This window comes from Cetorhinus maximus, chromosome 17 (genome assembly GCF_964194155.1).
Source record: "Cetorhinus maximus chromosome 17, sCetMax3.hap1.1, whole genome shotgun sequence".
NCBI classification, from domain to species: domain Eukaryota; kingdom Metazoa; phylum Chordata; class Chondrichthyes; order Lamniformes; family Cetorhinidae; genus Cetorhinus; species Cetorhinus maximus.
In genome coordinates, this window is record NC_135895.1 from 59,285,393 (window position 1) to 59,305,851 (window position 20,459).

General features: G+C 41.0%; 1 protein-coding gene across 1 annotated transcript in view; it reads right to left on the reverse strand.

Moving 5' to 3' along the window:
- Positions 1-20,459, reverse strand: part of LOC144692674 (interleukin-23 receptor-like) — a 52,834-nt gene that overhangs the window by 21,445 nt on the left and 10,930 nt on the right. The window contains exons 2-4 of the mRNA XM_078561769.1: positions 10,509-10,598; positions 8,777-9,070; positions 7,038-7,155 (exon numbers count right to left, since the gene is read on the reverse strand). Of these exons, the coding sequence (XP_078417895.1) occupies positions 7,038-7,155; positions 8,777-9,070; positions 10,509-10,578 (482 nt within the window). The 5' untranslated portion in view covers positions 10,579-10,598. The remainder of the gene's footprint in view (positions 1-7,037; positions 7,156-8,776; positions 9,071-10,508; positions 10,599-20,459) is intronic.

The following is a 20,459-nucleotide window of genomic DNA, read 5'->3' on the forward strand; positions in this document are numbered from 1 at the left end:
GACTTTACATCAGAACTGGGGAAAGTTACAGATGTAACTGGTTTTAAGCAAGTGCTTTCAAAGCGTAGTTACTGTTATAATGTAGGAAATGGGGCAATTACTTTGGACACAGTAAGCTCCCACAACAATGTGATAATGACCAGATATCCTGTTTTTAAATAATGTTGCTTGAGCAATAAATATCAAGGGAATTGAAAAGAACTCCTCTGCTCTTCTCCAAATAGCACCTCGGGACCTTTCACATCCAGATGAGGGGGGCAAATGTCTCATCCAAAAGTCAGCATCTCCAACAGTGCAGCACTCCCTCTGTACTGCACTGGAGTGTCAACCTGGATTATGTGTCAAGTCTCTGAAGTGAGACTTGAACCCACAACTTGCTGAATCAGAGGGCAGAGTTCTGCCCTCTAAGACGTGGCTGACACCTGAAAATGGGGAGCTTATCATGCTCCTTGTAGGCAGCTTGTCCATTGGAAGTGTAGAAAACCTGGGTATTGGGTTTGCCAATATTTCAAGGAAGTCTGTATCTCTGAAAGGAATGGTGAACTGGAACTGTCCTCACAGTCTACTAATAGGACAGGATTCAGGGCCCACAGCATTTTAAATAGGGCCACATAGAAATCAGCTGCTGGAAAGACATTTTCTTCCCTCGTGATCGGAAGCAATGCTCAGCTGTAGTGGAGACAGCTGGCTGAACACAAGCATTGCTCCAGGAACCCAGCAATAATGCTAGAAGTAATTTAATGACTTTACCAGAGTTGCTGGGACTCCCTTTCACATCTCTCCGACTCTCTCCACAACTCTGCAACCTCTGTTGGAGCCACGGCAGCGCCAATATATAAGAATATGAATATGTTTTTATATTGCTTTTGTTTTTAATAGTGACTCAATTAAAACGTGAAAAGGATTTATTTGAATCATGCTCTCAAAAAAACCCTGCCTTTCCCTGTCCTGTTCTCAAACACTCTTCTCAAAGCCATTGATATGAAACGTTTTTGAAACCTAGGTTTTGATCACAGCAATGGGGGGGGGGTGGGATGGCTGCCGCAACTACATCCACCAGAAGATTGTTTACATCAGAGGATAGTTCAGAGGGTGATAAATAACCTCCTGGAGTGAAAAAGATATGAGGCATCTCATCTCTTTTTGGGGTCACCAATGACCAGAAACTTAATTGGAGCAGTAACAAGAGCAGATCAGAAACTGGGTATTCTAAAGTGAGTGACCTACCTCCTAACTCCCCAGCATCTACAAGACACAAGAAGGAGTATAATGGAATACTCTCCGCTTTGCCTGGATGTGTGCAACTCCAAGAACATTCAGTACTATCCAGGACAAAGCAGCTCCCTTGACTTACACCCATCTCACCTTAAATATTTACTCCCTCCAACACCAGCACATGGTAGCTACAGTGTGTACCATATATAAGATACACTACAGCACCTCCCAGCTTCTACCAATCTCCATTTTGCAATTTTCAATTGATCTAGCCTCAACAGTTTTTTGGTGAATCGTAGAATCACAGAATGGTTACAGCACAGAAGGAGGCCATTTGGCCCATCCTGTCTGTTCTGGTTCTCTGAAGAAGCAATTTACCCAGTGCCACGCTCCTGCCTTGTCCCCATAGTCCTGCACATTCTTCCTTTTCAGATAATAATCCAATTCCCTCTTGAATGCCTCGATTGAACCTGCCTCCACCATGCACACAGGTAGTCCATTCCAGATCCTAATGACTCGCTGCATGAAAAGATTTTTCCTCATGTCGCTATTGCTTCTTTTGTCAATTACCTTAAATCTGTGCCCTGTGGTTCTCGATCCTTCCATCAATGGGAACAGTGTCTCCTTATCTACTCTGTCCGAACCCCTCATGATTTTGAATACCTCTATCAAATCTCCTCTCAACCTTCTCTTCTCCAAGGAAAGCAGTCCCAACTTCTCCAATATTTCTTCATAACTGAAATTTCTCATTCCTGAAACCATTGTTGTGAATCTTTTCTGCACCCTCCTAATGCCTTCACATCCTTCCTAAAGTGCGGTACCAAGAATTGCATGTAATATTCCAGTTGAGGCAGTGTTTTGTACAGGTTGAACATAACCTCCTTGCTTTTGTACTCTCTATCCTTATTGATAAAGCCCAGGATGCTGTACGCTTTATTAACCACTCTCTCAGCCTGTCCTGTCACGTTCAATGCTTTATGCACATATTACATTTCCTCTGCTCCTGAGCCCTCCTTAGAATTGTACCCTTTTATATTGTCTCTCCACATTTTATCACTAAAATGAATCACTTCACACTTTTGGAGAGAATTTCAGATCTACACTTTCTGCTCTATTCCCTGAATATTCCCCTCTGGATCACTTGCTTTCTCATTCTCACACACCACCTCAAATACTTTCACATGAGGAATGTAGATAGTGTAAGTGGTAGCTGCCGCAGCCATTCCTTGTGCCAGTCTGTTCTAAGGACTCACTGCATGAAACAAACCTAATATATTCTGCCTTGATTACAAAAGTTCACCAAATAATGCAGCACCTTTGCTCACAGTGATACATTAAAATAAATCAAAGTTACCATTTTAAGAGCTTCTGTTTCAGCTCAATGAGCCAGTAACTGAGGTTAATTACCAGAGGAACTCATGGTTTTACACTTCATCAGTTCTTATTGCAATCAGTACTTCAAGTGCAACTGACATGTTCAGTGACCAAATTACCACCTGTGAATGCAAAATATTATTCGGGTTTTGTGGGTAGAATTTCTCCGACCACAAAGAACATTTCCGCAGAACAGTACTTTAAGTGTCAGTAATAAGGAAAGTTTCTGTTTAAAAACAAGACACATGCAAAATGTAAAAGAACAGCTAGAATTTAATTCAAATTCTAATTCCTTGTGAAGTATGCATATTATTGGTCAACTAAAGGAAAACTTGATAACACTTAAGGGTTCTAGTAGACATTGCAATGGACTACCAAAAACTGAAACATAATTAATGCAATGTGTAACTCCGTAGTATAGCAGATTTCAATTATAATTAAGAAATAGATAAGCGAATGAATCAACACATGAGTAATTGAAACACGTTGTACAAGATTGGAAGGTCCTGTGTTTGATCATTAATTTGTGGTGAGTTCGTTGACCCTGAGTGGGCCAGTGGTGAGGGCTGCAACATATGTCCTCCGTACTACTGCCTAAGAAGGGGAAAACACAACTTAGAATTCCCCCTCCCAGCACTTTCCTGTGGCTGTTACTGAAAAATCTACATGTCAGCAAGGACAGGAATCGACTCAGCTCAGTGATTCCCCATATGGTCAAGAAGCCTGCTGAGATTCATCATCTAGGTTCACACAGACCACAACATTCAGCATGGGATAGGTGATGGTCGAGGGCAGGGGGGTTGATAATAATTAAAAATAAATGTTAGGAACAGTGGGATTAGTTGTTATGCTAATTGTGTGGAAGGGCAATCAAACCACAGAATCACAAAATCACACAGTGCAGAAGAGGCCTTCAGCCCATCGAGTCTGCCCCGACATGTGAGAAACACTTGACCTACCTACCTACCTAATCCCATTTACCAGCACTTGGCCCATAGCCTTGAATGTTATGACGTGCCTAGTGCTCATCCAGGTACCTTTTAAAGAATGTGAGGCAACCCGCCTCCACCACCCTCACAGGCAGTGCATTCCAGACCGTCACCACCCTCTGGCTAAAAAAGTTTTCCCTCACATCCCCCCTAAACCTCCTGCCCCTCACCTTGAAATTATATCCCCTTCTGACTGACCCTAAGGGGAACAGCTGCTCCCTATCCACCCTGTCCATGTACTCATACTCTTGTACACCTCAATCAGGTCGCCCCTCAGTCTTCTCTGCTCCAACAAAAACAACCCAAATCTATCTAACCTCTCTTCATAACTTAAATCTTTCATCCCAGGCAACATTCTGGTGAATCTTCTCTGCACCCCCTCCAGTGCAATCACATCCTTCCTATAATGTGGTGACCAGAACTGCACACAGTATTCCGGCTGTGGCCTCACCAAGGTTCTATACAACTCCAACATGATCTCCCTACTTTTGTAATCTTTGCCTCATTTGATAAAGGAAATTGTCCCCTATGCCTTTTTCACCACCCCACTGACATGCCCTTCTGCCTTCAGAGATCTATGGACACACATGCCAAGGTTCCTTTGTTCCTCAGAACTTCCTAGTGTCATGCCGTTCATTGAATACTTCCTTGTCAAATTATTCCTTCCAAAGTGTATCACCTCACACTTTTCAAGGTTAAATTCCATCTGCCACTTATCTGTCCATTTGACCATCCTGTCTATATCTTCCTGTAGCCCAAGACACACAACCTCACTGTTAACCACCCAGCCAATCTTTGTGTCATCCGCAAACTTACTAATCCTACACCCCACACAGTCATCTATGTCGTTTATATAAATGACAAATAATAGGGGACCCAGCACAGCTTCCAGTCACTAAAGCAGCCTTCTGTCATCACCCTCTGTCTCCTACAACTAAGCCAATTTTGAATCCACCTTATCAAATTACTCTGTATCCCATGTGCATTTGCCTTCTTTATAAGTCTCCCATGTGGGACCTTGTCAAAGGCTTTGCTGAAATCCATATAAACTACATCAACTACACTACCCTCATCTACACACCTGGTCACCTCCTCAAAAAATTCAATCAAATTTTTTAGGCATGACCTCCCTCTGATAAAGCCATGCTGACTATCCCTGATCAAACCTTACCTCTCCAAGTGGAGAGAGATTCTCTCCTTCAGAATTTTCTCCATAGTTTCCCTACCACTGACGTGAGACTCACTGGTCTGTAGTTCCCTGGCTTATCTCTGCAACCCTTCTTAAATAGCGGAGCCACATTAGCTGTTCTCCCGTCCTCTGGCACCTCCCCCGTGGCCAGAGAGGAATTAAAAATTTGGGTCAGAGCCCCTGCGATCTCCTCCCTTGCCTCCCTCAGCAGTCTGGGACACAAAACATCTGGACCTGGAGATTTGTCCACTTTTAAGCCTGCCAACACCTCCAATACCTTGTCACTCCCTATATCAATTTGCTCAAGAACTTCGCAGTCTCTCTCCCCAAGTTTGATGCCTTCATCCTCATTCTCTTGGGTGAAGATGGATGTGAAGTATTCGTTCAACACTCTACCGATGACCTATGGCTCCAGTTTTTCCACAAAGTCTGCACCTATAGGCCCTGAAGTACCATGCATTGTTTTTATACCAAATGAATTGTGTCCATTTGGAGAGCTGGATCAGTTCATTATTATCCACTGCATCGTTCATTGACATAAATATTGAGGAAAGTGGGAGTGATTTGCTTGAAAACTGAGAGAAAAACATTTAAAAAGTCAGTTCTGACTAAAGATTGCTGCAGCAGTGGCACGTTCCTGGGTGGCACTTAGCTTCTTCTGTACCACTTTATAAGAATGTCTAACATAGGGCAACCTGGCAGAGGCAGGTAAAGAAGAGGAGAAGGCATTACGCAAAGGTGGAGAAGTTGTCAATAGAAAACAGAGTCTGAACTGCAAATATAAAAGCAAAATACTGCGGATGCTGGAAATCCGAAATAAAAACAGGAAGTGCAGGAAAATCTCAGCAGGTCTGGCAACATCTGTGAAGAGACAAACAGAGTTAACATTTTGAGTCCAATATGACTCACTTTGGAACTTCGAAGAAATCATATCGGACGTGAAACGTTAACTCTGTTTATCTCTGAGCTGCAAACCCTTGCAGACCACACAACTGTCCTCCAATACCTCATCTCCTGGTCCAGGCACAATGAGATTGCCTTCACTTGGTTCTATTCTTCCTTATCCAGACATAGCCAGAGCTTTAGCAATAGAGATTCTCTTCTCACCACTGCACCATTACCTCTGAGTTTCCCAAATGTATAGCTTTGACCTGTTCCTCTACAGGCTGCCCCTTGGTGACATAATTCACAGACATGACATTGGCTCCCACATGTACATTGACAACATCCTGATCCGTACTCTCAACCCATCCAATGGTTTTGTCAGACTGCTTGCCAACATCCAGTCTTGGCTAAATCATTTTTTTGCTCCATTTGGGAAATCTGTACCCTTGCCACCAATTCTATCCCCCTCCCCAGTCACTGTCTTAGGCTGAAGCGGACTGTTCACAGCCTTAGAATTCTATACAACCTGGGTTGAGCTTCAAATTCCACATAGTTAATGTTACAAAAGAAAATCCAACTCCCATATCTCTGCCAGTTGAATAATGGATGAAATGATAAAATATTGCATGGAACACAGTTTTGGGCTTTTGTTTGATCACCATTGAGAATTAAGGAGTATTTATGGCTGTTATTTGTCCAATACTTTCTTATGACTCAGAAATTTACCTACACGAGACCTGTTCTTAGGAGCTAAATGATCTCCTAGGTCTCCAATATGGCGGCAGGAAGTCCATGCTCATTATGAGCCAGAAGTGCAATGCTTACATTATTGTTAAGGACCCAAAAAAATAGTATACAATGTAATACAAGGGACTGTAATGTAAGGGAGGTCACTGAGGGTCTATTCAATGAGAGCTAACTACACTTCATTCCCGCCACCCAAACAAGGCTATTGACATAGAAACAGCAGAGATACTGGGGCAGGATAGGTGATTGCAGATAGCGCCCATCTCAACCTGACCACCAACACTATATTACGTATCATCAGGATACACCACCACCTGGGAGTTCCTCTTCAAGCCACACACCATCCTGATTTGGAAATATATTGCCATTCCTTCACTGCCGCCAGGACAAAATCCTGGATTCCCTCCCTAACAGCACTGTGGGTGTACCTACACCACATGGACTGCAGTGGTTCAAGAAGGCAGCTCACCACCACCTTCTCAAGGGCAATTAGGGGATGGACAATAAATGCTGGCCTAGCCAGCAATGCCCACATCTCATAAATGAATGTAAAAAAAAGGAACAGGCAGGTACGCAACATAAGCTAGAATTGCTAGCCTGCACATTTTCAGGTCTAGAATGTCTAAATTCTCACTCACGTTTGGATATGGACGGTGTAATATGTTTCCAGCAATGTCTGTTTTCCTGCTATCCACGTGCATGTCATATTGTTATGTCTCCAAATACAGATCAGGTCTTTCGGCTGGTCTGGTGGATCTAACAATAAAAATCACAACAATGTTAAAATCCTGACATAATTTGAGATAACAAAAACACAAAACACAAGAAATAGGAGCAGGAGTAGCCTATCCGGCCCCTCGAGCTTGCTCTGTCATTTGATAAGATCATGGATGATCTGACTGGCTTCAACTCCAATTTCCTGTCTGCACCCCATAACCCTTGACTCCCTTGTCGATCAAATATTTGCCTAACTCAAGCCTTGAATATATTCAGTGACCCAGCCTCCACTGCTACTGGGGAAGAGAATTCCACATACTAATGACCCTCAAGAGAAAAAAATTCTCCTCGTTTCAATCTTAAATGAAAGACCCCTAATTTTTAACTATGTCCCCTAATCCTAGACTCCCCATCAAGGGGAAACATCCTCTTAGCATCCAGCCTATCAAATCCCCTCAGGGTGTTAATGAGAGCCTCTCATTTCAGTTGCAGTGTTGGAATATAAATCAGAGGTAGTCTTCCGCGGCTCCTTTTGACCAGCAGTATAGTTCTGGTACTGCTGATCTTGGTGAACTTGCTCCAGCGTTGGGAAAATCCACATCTAGAGTCAAAGACCAGAGTCAGAAGCTCTTGCACTTTAATTGCGCAATATGAAGGAGGCATAAAGTAATTTCCAATGTTTTTAGTCATAACCTACAGAGTTTCATTTTTCTCATCAATGATTTCATACTGACAGGATTTGTTACTTTTAAACAGCATGAAAAAGGAATAAGTCATCAGGAAGTTGTGTTTGGTGATTTAGTAATATGCAAGAGCTGATTTTAACTCAACACTTCCAGTGAAAATGGGATAGTAGTGGATTTAAAATCATTGTGTGCTATTTACCACCCTATTACCACTACACCATCTTATTTACTGGGCACTTTCACTGGACAGCTCAGGAACCTGTCTGGATCAGGCTGGAGCCTCATTACAGTACAAAGATCAGCTTTCTAACATTATTTTGATGGGTGTTGGGACAGACCATGGTCCTTGTGCAATCCACCAAGTTAAAAGACACGCTGAAAAGAAAAACATAAATAAATCAATAGTTTTGTGGCACAAGGAGGTGCAGGAGTATTTCTCTGGGCTCCATAAGTAGAATGTAAGCTGTTGCTGCCCCAGAAATACCCCTACCCTCCATGATTGGCTCTACCCAGACCTACTTGTTGTACTGTGGGCTGCCAGATATTGTATTGGTCAGGAGCCAGTAAGTGACAGCAAGATGCCCAATCGGGTGGCTGCGTGGCAATGAAACCCAACCTTCAAAATGAACTGGCCTCCTGCTAGCGGGGACAGACTGCTTTTTATCCACTGTCCACCCATTCCATTCCTGGAGTTAAAGTCTACCACATTTCCTGCATTTACTGTCCTGTTCCAGCTTGGATTCCTCCCACCATATTGCACAGTGCCTTCAATTTGCTGGCCCAGTGCCTGCCTGGATCAAGTGCAAGCATCATTATTGCATTCAAGTTGGGGTCCTAAGACTTAAAATTACCAATATCTGTTATACTACTGAGTGCTTCATCCCAGGCAGAAAAGGAAATGTAAAGGGAGAGTCATCTTGTGCATAACTATGAGATCACATTAGGCAATGATATTTTTTGGGACAAATACTTACAGCCAGATTGAAGACTTGCTACACACACTAACTCTTTAGCCCCATCCACACACTCAATGTAACAGTATATTGTGGAGTCTTGAGTTGTAACATTGATCATCAAATGGTGTGCAGCAGTTTTATTAAAGCGCTCCATTTGTATTAGTTTCTTATCTCTATGCAGTTCAAATTCATTGATGTCGCAGTTCTGTCCCATAGACACACAGGTGATCGAAATGTTGGAGCCAACCAGGAAAACAGGAGCTGGTTTTACCAGGACTTTACCAGGACACTGTATGACAGACAGACCTGAAACTAAAAGAAATTACAGTAAAACACTTAAGGTTTGGCCTTTCTGAATAAGATCTATGAGTATGTTGAGATCATTGCAGGTTTTCTTTCTTGTGTTTGTTTCAGTTCATCAAGGCACTAAGTGACAGGATTATGCAAGGGGAATTTTTTCTACTCAACAATCAGATGACAAGCTTATATCATATATGTTAAAAAGAACTCCACTTGGCTCTCCTAATAAATCATCTTAATCCAAGAACAAGTGCCCTTTACTCATCATTGCGAGTTTTCTGTTTCCAGTCTCAGAAAGAGAGAACTATCACTTACTAACTGGTTCAAGTGTGTTTGTAGTATAATTCTTGTCATTTGTTAGGCTAGTCTCATTGTGGAGTGGTTTAATCTTACTGGTCCACTCGATATTGATTAAAGAAAGAGTTCTGTAGCTGGACAAGATATAGTTTAGTAACCTACTTAAACATAAATGTCACTACCAACTACAGGTAATGCACTAACACATATGTATAACATACACAAGTATAAGCCAGACAACCTCAGTATGTGCACCCATGATGCAAAGCTGATCAATCTTCCTGTCAATGTCATCGGTGTCACAAATCGCCCTGAAAATTCTAAGCTCTGCCTAATTTAAGCTTGGCTTTCCTTCTATTGGGTTTTTTTTGCACCTCTTGCACAATTATCTTGCAGCCATCTGCAGTAGTATTCAATGCTAGATAGAGAGATGTTTGCCTTAGTTCTTATCATATCTCAGACGGACATTCTGCATGCTGGGCCTGGAAATATGCTGACCTCACATACCAGATTCTTACGATCCTAACGCTGTCACAAGATGCTTAACTTACTGAGCAGATAGTGAAGCAGAAAACAGACTCACCCTCCCTTTTTCCCCTTTAGTTGCTGTAGTTGCAGTTTTCTGCCTTTTGTGCTGGTACTTCTAATTGTCAACAACCTTTGCTTTCCAACTTGACCTAAATTCCCAAAACAGCTAGATAAAACTAGATTTCTTTCTCACAATCATTTCATATCACTGACTGAGGAGAAACTACAGGTCTTGGCTCAGTGGTAGCACTTCCCTTTGAGTAGGAGGTTGTGTTTTCAAGCCCCACTCTCGTAACTTGGGCATGTAATCCAGTTTAGTAACAAGAGACTATTGTGCCATTTATGGTGCTCATCTTTCAGTGAGTTGTTAAACTGTTGGATGCAAAAGATCCCCTATACACTATTCAAAGTAATGTAGGGGATAATGTATGCCCAATGTCAGTGAAACAGGTAATCTAGCTATTTGCTCTCATTGCTGTTTGTGTAATTACCCTATATTAAACAGCAACTACATCTTAAAAGTTCCATCTTAAAAGTTCCATTGTGATGTGCTATGCAAGTTTGTTCTTTCATAAATATTTAAGTAAAAGGTTATTAATAAATAATCAATGTGCAATAGACTCACCATTCGATCTGACACATAACATCATGGTAGTTATAGCAGTCACTGTCCCCATTATATTAGCTAGACCCATGGTGAATTCATGAAGCTTCCCTGTAAAGAGTTTTTTGAAACAACAGACATCAGCAATAGAGTAATAGAAGGGAAAGTTTAACTGAATATGTGTCACAAACTGTAAAGTTTGTGCTGTTTTGCTTTTATTTATTAAAACAGCAGTTATTTAAGATTTAATTAAGAAGAAGATTTCATTTAAAGTTTCCAAAGACTTCTTGAAATTACTTCAAAGGGTCTTAAATACATCCCTCTAATTACCATAATTAATTCTCAGTGAAAGTAACAAATTGTCTTCATCAGTGTGAAATCTTGTGATAATTAACAAGTAATGTGCCTACAGTTTTGTTTATAGGAACAAGTTAGTTATACTTGACGTTTAGGGTTTAACACTGGATAGGAAAATGATAAAACAAAAAAATTGTTGTGCTCTTAAATGAAAAGGAAAAACTACAAATGTCATACACCTGAAATAAAAACAAAAAAAAACTTAAGTACTCTGCAGGCCAGTTAGCATTTGAAAAGAGAAAAATCTACTGAAAACTGTGAGATAAGCAGGCATTTCAATAAAAGGGGGAGGGAGAAAGAACCAACTGATACAGCAATCTCAGAGAGGAAATTAATAAAATAGACCTGTGACTTGATGCAATATATAAAAAGAACTAAAGAATGTCTAAACTATAGGTGGGTGTAGGTGAATACAGGATAGGTCAACATACGCAAAAACATACCGTTAAAGTATAGAAAAATAGAGAAAGAGGCAACATCATGGTAACCCTGATCTTGGTTTCTCCAAACCAAAATTGGACCCTAACGATATGTTATATTACCTAACCCTTTATCTGCGTGTGAATTAAGTTGTGACCTGCCAGTGGTGGCTGTCAGCAAATTCAGGATATTTTTCTGAAGGGAAAGCACTTGAATAACTGAATCAAATAAATGACCTTGAGACAAAAACAGAAAATGCTGGAAAAACTCAGCAGGTCTGACAGCATCTGTGGAGAGAGAAACAGATTTGACGTTTCGAGTCCATATGACTCTTCTTCAGAGCTTGAGACCTTGGGACCTTGAGCAATTATGTGGGAGGAGGTAATGGACAGGTGTTTCATCTCCTGTGATTGCATGGGAAAACATTGGGGAAGGATAGCTGGAAGCTAGAAGAGTGAATAAAGGTATCATAAAGGGATTGGTCCCTTTGGAAAGAAGAAAGGGAGAAAAAACGTGTTTAGTAGCGGGAATCATATTGAAAGCAATAGATATGATGCAGTAGAGAACAAAGGAGCCCTGATTTTGTAAGAATAGGGGGATGAGACAGGGTCAAAGTTTGAGAAATGGAACAAACATAGTCAACAGACACTGCAGAGGGGAAACTTTGGCGGAAGAGAAAGGAAGACATTTCAAAAGGTTTGATGTAGAAAGTATAGTCACTAGAGAAAATGTGGCAGAGATGGAGAAAACAGGATGAAGGGATTGAGTTCTTATAAGAGGCAGGGTGAGAAAAAACATAGGGCGGTATTTTATCTGTGGCACACCATTCCAGTGGCTGAACTGGAAGTGGGCACCACATCCACTCTCTAGCTTTTTGCTGGTTCCCATATGATTACAATTAAAATTTAAAGTGTCGGCAGCGTGCGGGGAGACACGTGATCACGTGGCAAGGGAAACCTTTCAGTGGCGAAACCCGCCACCAGCTGACAATGCAGTAGGTATAAGCAGGCTATAAAACAGTCCCCTGGAGAAACAGGGTGGTTCTGCATCACGGCCACAACTTTCCTGCCCAGCTCCATTGCCATTAACATAAGGTTTATTAGTAGCACAAAATATTTCAAATTTAAATTTCACTTGTAAATATTTCATATTACATTGTTTTCACTTTATTCATTTGTGCACCATCAATATTTGTTGAGATTAGCTTAGCCTGAGAGCTACATGGATTGGAATACCCCATGTTTGGCATGCATTGATTGTTACAGGGCAATTACAGACATTTCTTTATTTGGAAGAAACAATGTTGTGTTTTTGTGTTCACTCTTTGTTGAACATTTAAGTTAGTGTCCAGTGTTGTACTCACTACTCTGTGGGACATGTCTGAACTTGCAGTTTCAGCAGGCCATCCATTCTATGCAGTGTAAAGAACATTGTCTGAGATCACTTTTAGCAGGGTAATTGAAATGTTGTAGATGAACTCAAAGCCCTCTAAGGAATCTGCCAGCCAATACCCTAGATGGACACACATTTGGACAGTATTAACACTGCCCTTTAGGTCCTTCATTTTCTTGGTGAATCGCATAACTAACATTGTAGATAGGGCTTTAAACTAAATAGTGGGGGGAGGGTTCAGTTGCATGGAAATATAAAAAATCAAAGTTTAAGGAGAGGGTAAGAGTGCAGGTTAGTGACGAGGCTGATTGTTACCAAAAAGTGAAAGGAAGGGACAGAGTGTGTGAATGCACCAAAGAATCATGGGATTAATTAAGGATCTCATAGTAAAGGATCCCCTAGGGAAGAGTGATCATAGCATGCTAGAATTTCAAGTTCAGTTTGAGAGCGAGAAGCTTGAGTCCCACACTAGTGTTCTGGAGTTAAACAAAGATGACACTAAGATTAGAGGCGTTGTGGACAGCGAGGAAGGCTTTCAAAGCTTGCAGAGGGATCTGGACCAACTGGAAAAATGGGCCAGAAAATGGCAGATGGAATTTAATGCAGAAAAGTGTGAGGTGTTGCATTTTGGAGGAACAAACCAAGGTAGGACATATACAGTAAATGGTAGGGCACTGAGGAGTGTGGAGGAACAAAGGGATCTGGGAGTTCAGATACATAATTCCCTGAAAGTGGCATCACAAGTAGACAGGGTTGTAAAGAAAGCTTTTGGCATACTGGCCTTCATAAATCAAAGTATTGAGTATAGGAGTTGGGATGTTATGGTGAGGTTGTATAAGACATTGGTGAGGCCAACTTTGGAGTATTGTGTGCAGTTCTGGGCGCCTAACTACAGGAAGGATATCAGTAAGATTGAAAGAGTGCAGAGAAGATTTTCTAGGATGTTGCCGGGTCTTCAGGAGTTGAGTTATAGGGAAAGATTAAACAGGTTAGGACTTTATTCCTTGGAGCGTAGAAGAATGAGGGGAGATTTGATAGAAGTTTACAAAATAATGAGGGGTATAGACAGAGTAAATACGAGTAGTCTCTTTCCACTCAGATTAGGAGAGATAAACACGAGAGGACATGACTTTAGGGTGAAAGGGGAAAGGTTTAGGGGGAACATTAGGGGGAACTTCTTCACTCAGAGAGTGGTGGGAGTGTGGAACGAGCTGTCATCTGACATGGTAAGTGCGGGCTCACTCTTAAGTTTTAAGGATAAATTGGATAGATACATGGATGGGAGAGGTCTGGAGGGTTATGGACTGGGTGCAGGTCAATGGGACTAGCGGAATAATATTTCGGCACAGACTAGAAGGGCCGAATGGCCTGTTTTTCTGTGCTGTAGTGTTCTATGGTTCAATGGTTCTAAAGGTAACTACATAGGTATGAGGGCAGATTTTGCCCGAGTGGACTTTGCAGAAAGACTACAAGATAGGACAGTTGATGAACAGTGGCAGTTATTGAAGGAGATATTCAATTCCTCCCAAGTAAAAAAATATGTTCCAAAGAGGAAGAAAGATGGTAAGAGGGAAAAAAGCATCCATGGCTAAGCAAAGAAGTTAAAGATAACATAAAGGCAAAAACGAAGGCATACCTAATTGCAAAGGTCAGTGGCAGGCTGGAAGATTGGGAAACTTTTAAAGATCAACAAAGGGTTACTAAAAAAAATAATAAAAAGAGTAAAGGTAAATCATGAAAGAAAACTAGTGCAAGATGTAAAAACTGATAGCAAAAGCTTCTACAAGTATATAAAAGGAAAGAGAATAGCTAAAGTGAATGTTGGTCCCTTGAAGGATGAGACTGGGTAGTTAATAGTGGGGAATGCAGGAATGCCAGAGACGCTTAATCAATGTTTTGCCTCAGTTTTCACGGTGGAGGACACTAGTACCACCCCAATAGTAACAGGTAGTGCAGAGGGTATAGAGAAGGAGGAACTTAGAAGATTTCACCATCACTAGAGAAAAAGTACTGAGCAAATATTGGGATTAAAGGGTGACAAGTACCCAGGACCTGATGGCCTACATCCCAGGGTCTTAAAGGAAGTGACAGCAGAGATAGTGGATGCATTGGCTATAATATTCCAAAATTCCCTGGATTCTGGAAAGGTTCCAGTGATTGGAAAAATGCTAATATAATGCCCTTATTCATAAAGGGGGGGAGGCAGAAAGTAGGGAACTATCGACCAATTAGTTTAACATCTGTCATTGGGAAATTGTTGGAGTCCATAATTAAGGAAGTAGTAATGGGGCATTTGGAAAGTCAAAATGCAATCCGTCAGAGTCAGCATGGTTTTATGAAGAGTAAATCATGTTTGACTAATTTGCTAGAGTTCTTTGAAGATGCGACAAGCAAAGTGGATAAAGGGGATCCTGTAGATGTAGTATATCTGGACTTCCAGGAGGCCTTTGATAAGGTGCCACACAAAAGATTAATACACAAGATAAGATCACATGGAGTTAGGGGTAATAAGTTAGCTTGGATATAGGATTGGCTAACCAACAGAAAGCAGAGAGTCGGGATAAATGGGTCATTTTCTGGATGGCAAGCTGTAACTAGTGGAGTGCCACAGGGTTCGATCCTTGGGCCCCAACTATTTACAATCTATATTAATGACTTGGATTCCAAGATAGAGGGTACTATAGCTAAATTTGCAGATGACACCAAAATAGGTGGGAAAGTAAGTTGCAATGAAGAAATAAGAAATTTACAAATGGATATGGATAGGTTAGGTGAATGTGCCAAAATTTGGCAGATGGAGTTTAACGTGGATAGGTGTGAGGTTTTCCATTTTGGTCGGAAGAATAAGAAGGCGACTTATTATTTAAATGGAGAGAAACTTCAGAATGCTTCAGTGCAGAGGGATCTGGGTGTCCTCGTGCATGAATCGCTAAAAGCTAGTATGCAGGTACAGAAGGTAATAAGGAAAGCAAATGTAATTTTGGCATTTATTGCTGAAGGAACAGAATATAAAAATAAGGAAGTGTTGTTGCAACTGTACAAGGCATTGGTGAGACCGCACCTGGAGTATTATGCACAGCTTTGGTCCCCTTGCTTGAGGAAGGATGTAGTTGCATTGGAGGCAGTTCAGAGGAGGTTCACTAGATTGATTCCAGAGATGCGGGGCTTGTCTTATGAGGAGAGATTGAGCAGTTTAGGCCTATACTTGCTAGAGTTTAGAAGGATGAGAGAAGATCTAATTGAGGTACGTAAGATGCTAAAGGGGATAGATAAAGTAGACGTGGATTAGATGTTTCCCCTTGTGGGGCATTCTAGAATGAGGGACCATAGTTTTAGGCTAAGGGGTGGTAGATTTAAATCAGAGATGAGGAGGAATTACTTTTCTCAAAGGGCCGTGAATCTGTGGAATTCACTGCCTTAGAATGAAGTGGATGCAGGGACGCTGAATAAATTTAAGGAGGAGACAGACTTTTAATTAGTATCGGGTTGAAAGGTTATGGGGAGAGGGCGGGAAACTGGAGTTGAGACTGAAATGAGATCAGCCATGTTCGTAATGAATGGTGGGGCAGGCTCGAGGGGCTGAATCGCCTGCTCCTGCTCCTAGTTCTTAGGTTCTTATGATCTTATGTTATATTGACTGACTGTTCCCACCATCAAACCCAGGACACCAGGCCTTTCTGTCTTCCACTCCTCCATGCCCCTGACCCCATCCTCTATCCTCCCTTGGATTCCTCTTCCACTGCTCCATGCCCCGACTCCACTCCACACCATATCCCCACCTCCGCCACCCAAAACTGCTTACCTTTGCTGGTCCTGAGCCTCCATGCAAACTGCCTATCTCCTGCTCACTTCCCTTGTACTGCATGGTTCAGCAAGGGAAACTCTTGATCTCAGACACAACCACACAAAGCTGACCATTGCATGCCACCTTTAAACACACCAGCTAAAAGATTCTCATGTGCTACTTACTTTAACTTGAAGATAAATTTTAATCTGTGGCACACCATTTCCGATGGCGGAACTGGAAGTGGACACCACGTCCACTCCCTTGCTTTTTGCGGGTTCCCATGTAATTACAATTATGATTGAAAGTGTTGGCAGCATGCGGGGAGACACGTGAGATCATGTGGCAAGGGAAGCTTTTCAGTGGCGAAACCCACCACCAGTTGACAATGCAGTAGGTACAAGCAGGCTATAAAACATTCCCTGGAAAAACAGGGTGATTCTGCATCACGGCCACAACTTTCCTGCACAGCTCCATTGCCATTAACATAAGATTTATTAGTAGCACAAAGTTTTTCAAATTTAAATTTCACATGTAAATATTTCATATTACATTGTTACATTTGAAGGTAATTTTAAAAAGTTTTACGTTAATGACCATCCATGGCATATAAATGAGTTACAAGTGGGAACCCGCCATAGGAGTGTGTGAGGTCTGACACATCACAAACACGCAGCTGACTTAATATCTGCATCTCAACCCAACATCAGGAAATTGAAATTTTGTCTCCCACCTAATTCAATCACCCTGCATACCATGTTTCCTGCTCTTTCAGGCTCCATAAAATCCTCCCCATAATTAATATAGTTATGTCAGTCATTGTGTTTGTAATGGATGTCTGTAGAAAGTCAATTACAAAAAATTGAGAGAAAGAAGTTCTCTTTGCTGCCAGATCCAATAGATGGTTAAAACAGGCAGGTAACCGGAAAGGGAAGGAGACTGGAACTTTCCACCGACCTGCCATCCAAAAATTAAATATACCCCAATGTGTATTTACCTCCTCATTAGCATTCAATGCTTGCTTCTTCCTTACATTATTGTCTAATTTTACAGACATTTCAAAAACATTCCTTCCACTATGAAGTGTCAAAGTACAACTTTTGCTCTGAGCTTCAGCGGGATTAAGGATATATAAAGTATGGATATGTGCATGTTCTTTAGTAAATCAACTTTGGGAAGTATGTGGAATTTTGGGATCACTTAGTGATTGTGGAGGAAGGAGGCATGATGGCTTGTGAGGATGGCATTCAAAAAGTCAAATCTTAAAGTAATTAAAGTATGGATGACTGTTTCAGCATGGGCTGGGGTGGGGGGCACGATGTAGTAGAGCTGTTGGGCAATGTTGCAGAGATCGAGGTATTCCACCTTGGTGTTAAATGAGATATCGGATTGGAGGAGATTTCTTTGAATCTTTGAAAGATATTCAAAATAAAGAATTGTAATTACAGTAAACTCACCGTGGATCTATTCATAATGAAGATTAACTATTACTCAGCCAACGAAAATGTTCAAAAGCAACTGTTGCTCAGTACTTTTGCATTTTGAGCAGACTGTTGTAGACTATATTTTTCCCCTGTATTTTTCTGCAAATTGTACTAAAAGGCAGAGTTGCCTGTTTTCAGTTTGATTAATGATCAACTAGTGAAGTTGCTGGAATCTGTTGTTTTGAAAAACTTATTGCTGTTGGTAGTAATGAATAATCATGACATGCATGTAACAATAAACCATTCATACTACTGTTAGTTAGTCACAGAATCATAGAATGGTCACAGTACAGGAGGCAGTATCTGTGGTGGCTCTCTGCAAGGGCAATTCACTTGATGTTGCTCCTCTGTCTTTTCTTTGTAGCTCTGCAAATTTTCCCTTTTCAGATAATGATCCAATTCTCCTTTGAAAGCCATGACTGAATATGCCTCCACCATACTCTCAAGTAGTGCATTCCAGATCCGAGCCATTCACTGCGTAAAAAAGCTTTTCCTCAAGTTGCCATTGCTTCTTTTGTCCTTCACCTTAAAACACTGTCCCCTGTTTCCCGATCTTTCCACCAATGGGAACATTTCTCCCTATTTACCTAGCCCAGATCCCTCACGATTTTAAATACCTCTATCAAATCTCTTCTCAACCTTCTCTTCTTCAAGGAGAATAGTCCCAGATTCTCTAATCTATCTAATTGAAGTTCATCATCCCTGGAACCATTCTCATGAATCTTTTCTATACCCTCTCTGATGCCTTCACATCCTTCCTAAAGTGTGGTGCCCAGAAATGGACACAATGTTCCAGTTGAGGTCAAACCAGTGTTTTATAATAAAAAGTTAATGGCAATTCATATTATAGTTTAGTTTGCTTACTGGTTCAACAACAATTGAGAAAAACCCACTTTACCAACCAGAATCCCAATACAATCAGTGGTGAAATGAGAGGAGATAGCAACCTCCAAAATGTGTAAACAAGGTGGCTTTATGTCAGTGAAAGAGCCAATGTGGTGTTAGCTGCTTGGAGGACATTGTTGGAGGTTCGGAAGAGGTTGCATGACTTAAAGATGGTTATAAAGATATGCTATGAATGTTATTTTTAAGTAGCATGTCATGGATTATATGGACCTGAAGGAACAGTTTTTAAAGATATCACATGATTAGTAGACAGATGTTCACATAGATATAGCAAATAAGTTCATAGAAACGAAATGATTATGGATATGCAACTTACATTATGCATTTCTTGATGAAAAATCAATACATTCAGGAAAGAATTTCCATGCATTGAATCACCCGAGCTTAACCCTGCCCATTTTTAAATTTAAAGGCTAAACTGACACACAGTAGGAAAGCAGAATGTGAAACAGGTGCTGAAGTCAATGGCACATGGAGGATGTGACTCAATTTGTAAAACAGTAGCTGATTTATATCAGAAGGGGATCTGAATGGTTTTGGTGCTGTGCAGAACTAGTGATGTGTACCATTTTAATAATGAAATTTATCATTTACATTTAAGTTATATCGAAGTGTCCATGTGCACAAAACACGTAATGATAAATGGATAATTTTTCTTATGTAATCATAATGTCCTTATAATTTGTTCTCTTCGTAGAGCAAGGAGGACCTAATTAGTCAACTAAATAACATGAATTCTCATTATCCAGAACCCAGAAAGTCACAAGCTCCATAGGATAAAAACATACTGATGTTAAAGGTGAGGTGTTGAATACTGGTGATGAAAAAAATGGTAGGTGCTGATTGGGAGCAGCTATCATATGACAAAAGTCCAGTCTGCTGACTGTCCCTCTTTAGTTATGTGGAAATATTGGTCTAACTGAACTTATTTTTGAATGAGGGATAATATGAGTCATGATCTTCCTATACATGTTAAATTCTTGGGATGTGTTAGTCTCTTGTTCCACTACGATTATCCAATAATTGCTACAGCCAAACCCATGGGCAGAAACTCCCCTTTTTTGCCTGTTAGGGTGCTACTTCAAAATCTAGCCCTTTATTAAACCCATTGGGGAAATATGTTGGTTGCTTTGAGTTACCAAAATCAGGTAGAGTCAATCCTGTCAACTTTTCTAGGGTCATCCTGTAAACGCTTGATGGTGAGAGTTTATTAAATGAGGTAGGAGAGGTAATGGAAAATTAACAACCAGATGAAGGGGCTAAGCAGCCAAAGCCTTCTAATTGATGGTTGAATTGGAGAGGCTGCATAATGAGGTAGATGAGAAGAGAATTGCCAAATTTGGCACTCTCCCAGTGGTGCACATGTTTGTCAGGGGCTGATCAACACTATGCACTTCCAGTACAACCTGAAATAGATCAGATGTGGAAGATGTCAAACTTTAATAAGCTTTTAAGGTGAAACTATCCACTAGTTTCCTTTACAAGATAGAGGGTCTAATACACCAATCAGTAAGTATTGCCAGTCAACCTGTTACATGTTTACTCTTGGTCCAAGCCAAGCAATGCTGTAGCAATCTATTATTATTGTTTTCCTGTGTAAGGCCAGAAAGTGCAACCTGACTACACTGA